General features: G+C 39.1%; 1 protein-coding gene across 2 annotated transcripts; it reads left to right on the forward strand.

Moving 5' to 3' along the window:
• The first annotated feature begins 1,367 nt into the window (after positions 1-1,367).
• Positions 1,368-6,273, forward strand: serpinf2b (serpin peptidase inhibitor, clade F (alpha-2 antiplasmin, pigment epithelium derived factor), member 2b). 2 transcript variants are annotated; one of them, XM_048264323.1, is made up of 10 exons: positions 1,368-1,386; positions 1,574-1,611; positions 2,724-2,795; positions 2,910-2,984; positions 3,076-3,370; positions 3,623-3,766; positions 3,976-4,164; positions 4,336-4,478; positions 4,616-4,820; positions 5,512-6,273. In XM_048264323.1, the coding sequence occupies exons 3-10, from the start codon at positions 2,739-2,741 to the stop codon at positions 5,853-5,855; spliced, it is 1,452 nt and encodes a 483-aa protein (XP_048120280.1). In that variant the 5' UTR covers positions 1,368-1,386; positions 1,574-1,611; positions 2,724-2,738; the 3' UTR covers positions 5,856-6,273. The 2 variants fall into 2 exon arrangements, with proteins under 2 accessions (XP_048120280.1, XP_048120279.1); XM_048264322.1 differs by lacking the exon at positions 1,368-1,386 and having other exon boundaries at positions 1,415-1,611.
• The last annotated feature ends 4,424 nt before the right edge of the window (positions 6,274-10,697 follow it).

The following is a 10,697-nucleotide window of genomic DNA, read 5'->3' on the forward strand; positions in this document are numbered from 1 at the left end:
GAAATTCCGACCTCCGATAGAGGAAAAGTGACATGAACGCAAAGTCCGGTCGGATTTTTTGCTCGATGACTCATGCTGATGTCTTGTGCCCCGAGGTATCTGACTTGACAACTATCATATTCTCCAACTATGGCGGCCTACCTTGCAACAACACAAGAGGCGAATTTCACTCTCATTACAAATAGGCATGGTAATTTATCACTAAATTAACACTTGATGGTAATTTTGATACCACAGATGAATAGAGACCCAGTCAGACCAATAGTATGAAAAATCAGGAACAGAGTTTATTTACAATGATGCGCATCAAGGGAGAGACAGCATGACTTCACCTAAAGATCCATCAGCTGCTATAACTAGACAAGGAAATAGTTAGGGTTTAAGTATCCTTCCAGGCTGACGGGAGATGGTGTTGGTCATCCCATCTCACGTGGACTACACTGAATCAGACTCTGATTAGTGGCAACCTGGCAATCCGGAGCAGATAGCTACTGACGCAGCCGTGCAGAACAGTAAAACACTGCAAAGTCATAATATTCCTGCTTATCTAAATACATAGTCGCACACAGATATACACAGGGACAGTACAGATATCATACAGTCATTACATAGAATCATACTTTTAGTATCAAAGTGACCCACTAATGAGAAATGCAGAACATTAAACCATATATTAGAATATTGGACATAATGTTCTATTCCACTTTCTCTCACACTACAGATAGAAACACTCACCCAAGACATTTTCCTTCTTGCTATACCATAGTAAACAGTTCTAATAACTCATGCATTTCCTGTATTTGTTTTCCGAGCTAATCTCATGTACACTCTTTTTTGGGAGGTCGGGATTTTTTAAGTCAGGTCCTCCGAGCTTATGAATGGCATGAAGACAGTAGGCTAGAAACATGATAATAGGTTTTACTGGTCAGATGCTGCTGCCGGATTAAAGTCTCATGTCAACCCAAGGAAAAAAGCATCTGACTGTTTAGACACAATAAAGGGGTTATGCACATGCAACATTCAAATTCCTTATACATTCAGACCAAAGTAGTTTTAATCTCTTTTCATTGTAGCTCTCCAAAGGCCATGCACTCTGTGACTGAGTTTAGAATTCATTTCCTTTGTCAGGGTTTAGGCTGGTGATCATTGCCTGCAGCTGTGGTTTATCAGGAAACAATGCACCAGAAGGATTGCAGCTCCCTTCATCCCATGTGTCAGTCCTGCCTGCCTACAGTGGATGGTGGTGTGTGTGCTCTGTCACAAGAATTCAACAATAAGGCCCATATCCTGGAACTGAGCTCACATCATTTCCTGTGAGATTGTTTTTATTTGGTTGTCTTTATATAAAAGGGCACATCTGCACAGTTCACATTTCTCAGGCTTGAGGTTTGTCATGTCTCAATATTTACATTTACAAGTAGTAGACTTATATGAGACACCGATCAATTATAGTTGAAGATTAACTGCTTAAAGGGCAACTGCCAAACTTTTTGATTTTGTTACTTGAACCGTAGAATTGTACCTCAAGGTGACTGCTTAGCTCTTCCCATTGTCCATTTGTGTCTGCCTTTAGGAGTGGATCAACAGAGTCTCCATCCTTAAATCATCACGGTAAGATACCAAATGTATTTCCTGACACCAACTAATTTCTCAGATCCAACATTTGTCATTAGACAACGTTTCTCAGTTCTTGGTATAAGGAATTTGACAAAAACTAAAAAAAAAATGCACCTCATTATAAAGGCTAATATTTGTCCCTCTGGTGCTTGAGACTATCTCTATTTAATTACAATTTAAACTGTTATATACCATACCACTTAATGTGTACATTTGCCTAGATTAATAATAGTTAACCAAATCATGTTTAACCTAAACTATATTGTTTTCAAAGTTTACAACTCCTAGGGTTATGGAGAACACAGATTACTTATCAACTCATGTGGATTACAACAGATACTGTTTATTTTCATGTAGGATTTTGACAGAAGTTTTTGACTGAAATGTCAAATGCTTTGTTCTTTATACTCAGGAACCACATTCATATTCATAAGATTTCTGTGGAGATTGTTTTTGCTCTGCTGTCTTAGACTGTCTAAATAATTCACACAGTTCCCAGAAAATGTAAATAACAATGAGAATTAGTTTTTGCTGTTGTGCAGAGGCTGTAATATTGTCGAATGACATTTGAGCAACCACGAGAAGACCTTTAGCCTCCAAACTTGTATTGATTTTGTTACTTGAACCGTAGAATTGTACCTCAAGGTGACTGCTATTCCTCCATTCCATTTGTGTTGTTTGAGTCTTCAGTTTGAAAATTCGGCATGCTTGCTTTGACGCTGTTGCTAACATAAAATTGAGTGGGTGAATCACTCACAGTATTTTAAAACCAATATAGATACCAAGTTGTCATTATTGATCTCTCTATAACAGAGGGAGAAGAAAAACAAGGACATGTGTCAGTACATGATCACATTATTGTATAAAAGTAAGTTAGACATGGACAATCATGGTTTTGATATTCTCTTACACAGTGATATAAAAAAACAAATTGTTGGTAGAAAACCGTAAATGTGGACACATTTACAAATAAGTAAACAGTTTAGAATGGATATTGGATAGTCATCCCTGGCTATGGAAACTGTTCAAAGTCCAGCAGACTTTGCTTGTTTGTTCGTCTCTACCTTTCTAATTTTGGTTTAAAAAAAATCCTTTTTCTTTGACAGTCTGGCTGCTAGGACATGGACTACAGACTACTTGCACTCCTACTGCTTTGCCACTTTAGACATGCATGGACAGTAAGGCCTTGAATCATACTGTTTAAAAAGACAACACTGTTTTGGGGTTCAGAAAAATATAATTGCTCACCCTTGTCGTTAGACATATTGTATTGTCTTCTCATGTCATCATAGGATGAAGAGGTGATAGAAGATGGGAAGATCCCATTAGTGCCACTCATTCCACTGATGCCCAGTAAGCCAATAGAGGTCCGCACCACCAGTGATTAACACATAAAGCACAGTGTCCAGAGTTCCAACAGCAGTCATCGCTGTGTCTAAACAGGATGCTCTGTTTCAGAATTTAGGGACGCCGCCAACTACAGGGCCATCGTCTCTTCCCCAGTCCACATCAAGTTCCATTGGAGCACTGGACCACACAGAGCCGGGCACAGTTGGCCGAGACGGGACGTCAGAGGAGGAGACAGATGGCCTCTGTGCTGAGCTCTCCAGTTCAGAGCTCAAGGAGGCCATAGGAAGCGGGGTCATGAAGCTGGGCCTGAAGCTCATGGAGAAGCTGCCGATAGGGCCTGAGCAGCCCAACGTGATCATCTCGCCTCTCAGCCTTTCCCTGGGTCTCTCCCAGCTGGCCCTGGGTAAGGCTTCAGTCATTCATCATATTTTGTGAGGCTGAAATGATAGAAGGAGGTTGCTAAATGCAAAGATCTTTTCAGACACTGTCCACCTGATGCAAAAACTATCCTAAAATTCTTTTGCTTGTGTCATCACATTCCATGAAAAAGTGATGAAAATTCACTGCGGGTGTCTGGCTGGGTGCGTTTGCACGTTATTGTGCTTTGCAAGTTTCAAGAAAGCGCCTGATAGACTGTCTCTGCATCTTTTTTCAGGAGCTGTAAATGAAACTGAGCAGTTGCTACTGGAACATTTGCATACAGACGCACTGCCCTGCTACCACAAGGGGCTACGTAGCCTCCTATACCATCTCCAGAAGAGCAACATTCAGATTGCCACCCGCATGTACACTCAAGAAGGTAAGAGCAGGGCTCAAAATTTGCAACATAATGTAGTTCTATATAATATGAAGATGTAGTTCTACTAAATATGAACCCTAAAACATAAATGTGTAATTGAAAGTATCATCCCACATGTTTGAAGACAATGGCAGTTCTGATCAGTGTTAATGTTTGAAAATTATTAAAATATTTGAATAATCTAAGTGCTCAGTGAAATCCCCCCATAGGATTTGAGCCCAAAAAGGAATTTGCCCAAATGTCCCAGGAAATGTATGGCTCCGAGCCAGAAGTGTTGGCTGGGATAAAGGAGGTTAATGAGTGGGTAGAGAAAGCCACCAGTGGTCAGGTGACGGACTTCTTGGCCAGCCTTCCACATAATCTGGTGCTTATGCTCATTAACGCTGTGCATTACAAAGGTGAGTGCAAAACAGAACATCTGTGTTTGACTCTCAGCCTGCTGAATAGCCCAAGTCAGTTGAATTATTGAGGTGGTTTGAATTTGTGATGTTCTTTTTGGAGCTTTTGAAGGATGACTCAACACTGATTAGTACTGTAGGTTTCAAGTAATCTTCATGTCTCTCTCACAGGAAAGTGGCAGACATGTTTTGATCCCAGACATACCTCCAGCGATCTTTTCTACATTGACAACAAGCATATTGTGAATGTAGAAATGATGGTTGAACCCAAATACCCCCTGAGACTTCTCATTCATAATGAGCTTGATGCTCAGGTAACTCATCCTCTGTTTTCCTTTTTCAGCAAATAGTTGTTGTTGTTGTGGCAGTATTTGATGTGTTTTTTTTCTTTACACAAAATTGTAAACAAACACATTTTCATACTTGCTTTCTCTCTGTTTGTCACCTACAGGTTGCTCGTCTCCCATTTAAGGACCAAATGAGCCTTCTAATAGTGTTGCCCATGTCAGGACAGGTGAACATGACCGACATTGCAGCTAATTTAAATACTTCAGACCTCTACGCCCGTTTTCCAAAGGAGAGGAGCATGCTGGTCCGACTGCCCAAATTTAAGCTGGAGTACGGTCAAGAGCTAGAGGAGGCCTTGACCAGCATAGGTAAGAGAAAAACCCTGTATGGACCAATGCAGACTAACATTGCTGACAGAGTCCTCCTAACAATTACAACATGTTTTCTGATGATTTGCCACATTGGCAATTTTATCTCATTCCACTGCACGTCGTGCCTTACAACACCTTGTCAAACTACACTACTGGTATGTTATTTTCAGTGGCACAACTGACAAGGTGTAAAGATGCAAATGAGATCCACTCTATCACTGCATGCCCAAACAGTTGCACACTTATTCACAAAAAGTATTTTGTTGGACTTTGTATTTTGAATACTATGCGCTAATGCACCCAACATCACATTTCTTTCTGCCCAGAGTTGCGTTTTGTTTTCAAATATCTTGCATTGATGATGATGGGGAGGGTTCTAAAGCCATTTATTTGGTCCAAGCAGTGTATATAAGTATATATACTCTCTGCATTTATCCCAATCCGTGAATTAGTGAAACACACTCAGCACACACTAGTCCCGGCGCAGTGAGCTGCCTGCAACAACAGCGGTGCTCGGGGAGCAGTGAGGGGTTAGGTGCCTTGCTCAAGGGCACTTCAGCCGTGCCTACTGGTCGGAGTTCGAACCGGCAACCCTCCGGTTACAAGTCCGAAGCACTAACCAGTAGGCCACGGCTGCCCCTCAGTGCATGTCCTGTGTGCATTTGTTACCTCAATTTTCCCCACACAGGTTTGGGAGAGCTGTTTACTAGTCCAAATCTGGCAAGCATCTCCGACAGTCCCCTGGTAGTATCCAGTGTCCAGCACAAAACAAGCATGGAGATCACAGAAGAAGGAGCTGAGGCTGCAGCTGCAACCAGCATCTCCATCTCACGCTCTAACCCCTCCTTCAGTGTCAATCAGCCTTTTTTCTTTGCCCTCATGGACGACCAGACGTTAACACCCGTCTTCCTCGGCATTGTCACCAACCCCAATCCTGAGTCTCCCTCCATGGTTACGGCATCAGAACGTCCAGATAAAATGGGTTTCCCTGCCATAAAGGACAAGATTTATGGGGGTCACCCTCCTAAGTAAGAAGACCACTGTTTCAAGTTTAAAGGGATTTTAGACTGACTAGCAGATCAACACGGATGGAAAAATCCATTACTACTTTCAAATCCTTGCCAATTCCTCCCTTCTGCAAAAAAAAGCAGAGCTATAGAGACGCTGAGAATGTATGGATTTTCTATCTGCAAAAACATCAACTTTATATTATTTTCAGTGTATAACAAAACAAAATGCCCCTCTTGTCTATATTTGACTTTTTGATTAAAGTTCTAAATTATATACTGGCTTTAGATTAATGAAAAGTACCTTTAAATAATTGTCAAACTTTGTTTTCTGTGGTCATTTCAGCCTGTAAGTGAATAAAAATGGAAAACACTGAAGTAATAAACATTCCTTTGACATTGTCACATCAACTGAGGATCAATAAAGTATCTATCTATCTATATATCTATCTATCTATCTCTTGTAAGTCTGATCAACAAAATGTCATTGTTATGCTTTGCATTTGTAGGTTGTGTGTGTATGCGTGCACACCTTCAGCTCTGCCTCCTTCGCTTGTATGTCCAATCACTGATATTAAGTGTCTAAAATGCAGTATATCATATTGCCTACACTTTAAAAAGCAATTGACCTGAAAATGAAAGGGCAAAAAGCAACATGACAGTCTAACAGATGTCTATCTATCTAGCATACATTTTTTCCCTTCCAGACAGAAACTCTAAACACGTCAAGACACAGGGCACTGCCTTACCTGTACAGTCCTGGTGTATTCAGTGAGTGATCATCCACCTATTGAAAATGCGTGTTTTAAGACAACTTCATCTCCAAATTTGGCCAGAGTCAAGTAATAATAATAAATGATAATGATTTATAATACCTATCACAGCATCCAAAGCGCATTACAGTGAAGTGGGAACCTCAACCACCACCACTTGGTAGGACCCACCTGGGTCAAGCAAGGCAGCCACGCACCAGCTTTAGATGAAGTGTGAGAAATAGGGATTTGAAGAGGAAGATTCTTCTTCTTTGTGGAGAGCCGTTTGAGTAAATTCAACTTTCAAGATAAAAACAGTTTTTTATCGGAAGGCACACACATCGGTTCTGACAGGGGGTGGGAGATCCTAAATGAATGGGCATTCTATGGGGTTACTGCCTCACACCTGCCTTTTAGTCTAACCACTTCAGTAAAATCCTTTTCTTCATACAGGCACGGTGAAGGCCAGAATGGTGTAATAGGTCAACACTGCCTCCTGACCAGGTTCCTTAAAGGTTTTCACCAACTCAGACCCCCAAGTATACGTTTTGCCTTGAGCCTGGTTTTTAACACACGATCTGATCTTGTTTGTAAGAGTGCATATTTAATGAGATAGGGCCTCATTTGCATATTTAAACAATAAAATAGAAAAAAACATGCAGTACATTTTTTCTCATCTTCTCATTCTCAACATAAGTAATCAACGTTTCATGGTGATATAACATTTTACCCTATTCACCTGTGTCTCACCTTAATTATCTTATATGCTTTATGCTAATTGCCCAAAGTGCAACTTTTAGCAACCAAGTTGAATTTCTTCCACTAGGCCTATAGATGACATTTCTGCAATACAACTTTAGGGTAGGCTACTCAACATTTCTGGGTTCAAGTAGGCCTAAATGCAACTAGACTAATAGGCTATGCAATCTTTGGTTCCACCCGTTCAAAGTCGGACATTTAGTAGGCCTATGCATTGCGTTCAACCTAACCCCATGCATCACATCGAGTCTGCATCAAGGCGAATGATCCTAATCAGTTCAGTGCACTCACATTATGCAAAATGTATGGATTGTGATATTGAAATATGTAGATTTTGGTAGTTTGGTCTTTTCATGTAGCCTTGGCAACTAGACTTCAAGTAGGCCTGAATAATATGCACATGACATGTTAAACTCACCTCAACATAATTTAACCAGCCGCCGGCGATGCTGGTCACTGCTACAAACAGTGCAGCGTGCAAGACTATCATTGTTTCTATCAAGAAGACTAAAATGATGTTTTTTACTAGAAAGAAAATTGAGGAAAGTCTTAAACTATGTATGGCAGGGACTTGAAAAGGGTTGAAAGTTTTAAATTTCTTGGTGTCTTTTTTGACTCTAGACTTACATGGAGGGAGCATATCTAAGGTTATTGACAAGTGTAAAAGAGTGATGAATTTAACGAGGTGTCTTAGTGGAATGGACTGGGGGGGGCAGACATAGCTTCTCTGAAACAGATTTATATTTATTTAATTAGAGCTAGAATGGCCTGGTACCTACAAAGGCGAATTTGGTTTTAACATCTATATATATTCTGAAAGTACATGTTATAAGGATTCCATTTCACCCCACTTTTACATATGCACAACTTATTGTTTTCACAGCCACACAATTTGAAGTTCAACAGTGTATATCAATGGCAGACATAGTATATATGACTCGGTACACACTTAGTATGGCCTGGTACCTACAAAGGCGAACTTGGTATAAATATCTATATATATTCTAAAAAGTACATCTTATAAGGATTTCATTTCACCCCTTTTACATGTATGGTCAGGTACCTATAAAAGGCGAACTTGGTATAAATATCTATATATATTCTGAAAGTACATGTTATAAGGATTTCATTTCACCCCCCTTTTACATATGCACAACTTATTGTTTTCACAACCACACAATTTGAAGTTCAACAGTGTGTGTCAATTACAGGCTTAGTATGTGACTCTGTATAGGAGTTAGTATGGCCCTGAAAAGACTATATATATTCTAGTACATGTTATATGATATCATTTCACCCCCTTTACATATGCACAACTTATACATATTTTACATGTTATAAGGATTCCATTTCACCCCACTTTTACATATGCACAACTTATTGTTTTCACAGCCACACAATTTGAAGTTCAACAGTGTATATCAATGGCAGACATAGTATATATGACTCGGTACACACTTAGTATGGCCTGGTACCTACAAAGGCGAACTTGGTATAAATATCTATATATATTCTAAAAGTACATCTTATAAGGATTTCATTTCACCCCCCTTTTACATATGCACAACTTATTGTTTTCACAACCACACAATTTGAAGTTCAACAGTGTGTGTCAATTACAGGCTTAGTATATGACTCGGTACAGAGTTAGTATGGTCTGGTACCTATAAAGGCGAACTTGGTATAAATATCTATATATATTCTGAAAGTACATGTTATAAGGATTTCATTTCACCCCCCTTTTACATATGCACAACTTATTGTTTTCACAACCACACAATTTGAAGTTCAACAGTGTGTGTCAATTACAGGCTTAGTATGTGACTCTGTATAGAGTTAGTATGGCCTGGTACCTACAAAGGTGAACTTGCTATAAATATCTATATATATTCTGAAAGTACATGTTATAAGGATATCATTTCACCCCCCCTTTACATATGCACAACTTATTGTTTTCACAGCCACACAATTTGAAGTTCAACAGTGTGTGTCAATTACAGGCTTAGTATATGACTCGGTACAGAGTTAGTATGGTCTGGTACCTATAAAGGCGAACTTGGTATAAATCTCTATATATATTCTGAAAGTACATGTTATAAGGATTTCATTTCACCCCCCTTTTACATATGCACAACTTATTGTTTTCACAGCCACACAATTTGAAGTTCAACAGTGTGTGTCAATTACAGGCTTAGTATATGACTCGGTACAGAGTTAGTATGGTCTGGTACCTACAAATGCGAACTTGGTATAAATATTTATGTATATTCTGAAAGTACATGTTATATGGATTTCATTCCACCCCCCTTTTACATATACACAACTTACTGTTTTCACAGCCACACAATTTGAAGTTCAACAGTGTATGTCAATGTGAGGCTTAGTATATGACTCGGTACACACTTAGTATGGCCTGGTACTCACAAAGGCGAATTTGGTACAAACATCTATATATATTCTGAAAGTACATGTTATAAGGATTTCATTTCACCCCCCTTTTACATATGCACAACTTATTGTTTTCACAGCCACACAATTTGAAGTTCAACATTGTATGTCAATGGCAGACATAGTTTAAGACTCGGTACAGAGTTAGTATGGCCTGGTACCTACAAAGGCGAACTTGGTATACATATCTATATATATATTCTGAAAGTACATGTTATAAGGATTCCATTTCACCTCCCTTTTAAATATGCACAGCTTTATTTTTTTTTTCAGCCACACAGTTTAATTATATTGGTGTAGAAAAAATATAGCATTCTAAGGTGTATTTTCGATTTAAATGTCTTATTTAATTATTTTCTAACTTGACTTTCCCTTTGGTAACACAATACAGTTTTAAATTAATAATTTTTAAACATATTCATTACTTTTTCATAGAAAAAGTAATGAATATGTTCTGACTTTTATTTTGAAGGATTCGCGAATGGCGGCCATATTGGAATTTTCTTAACTGTCGCTAGTTTCACACTACTGTTTTTTGGGTACACTTTCGTGTAGTCTGATCAAAGATCGTTAACAATCTTTGGTCTGATGTGAAATGGGTCTTAAATGTTCCTCTCCACTCTGACTCTGCCATGAATCATGTTCCTAAAGCAACCGAAGATAGTGGGAGCAGAATGATGTTGAATTTTCATTTATTATTGGTAGCAGTTCACCAATAATTGTAACTTGTCCAGTTATTTCTCTAAGGACTTTATTGATTATGGGATGTGAAGCCACTGTATAACATATAATTAATGTAAATCCTAAAAAAGGTTAATGATGGCGCGATTCCCGCGACTTAAGACATTGCACCGGATCTAAATAGTCTTCGTCAAATGACGCAAGGGAAGTTGTGAACAATCACAGTA

This window comes from Alosa alosa, chromosome 15, assembly GCF_017589495.1.
Source record: "Alosa alosa isolate M-15738 ecotype Scorff River chromosome 15, AALO_Geno_1.1, whole genome shotgun sequence".
Taxonomy (NCBI): domain Eukaryota; kingdom Metazoa; phylum Chordata; class Actinopteri; order Clupeiformes; family Clupeidae; genus Alosa; species Alosa alosa.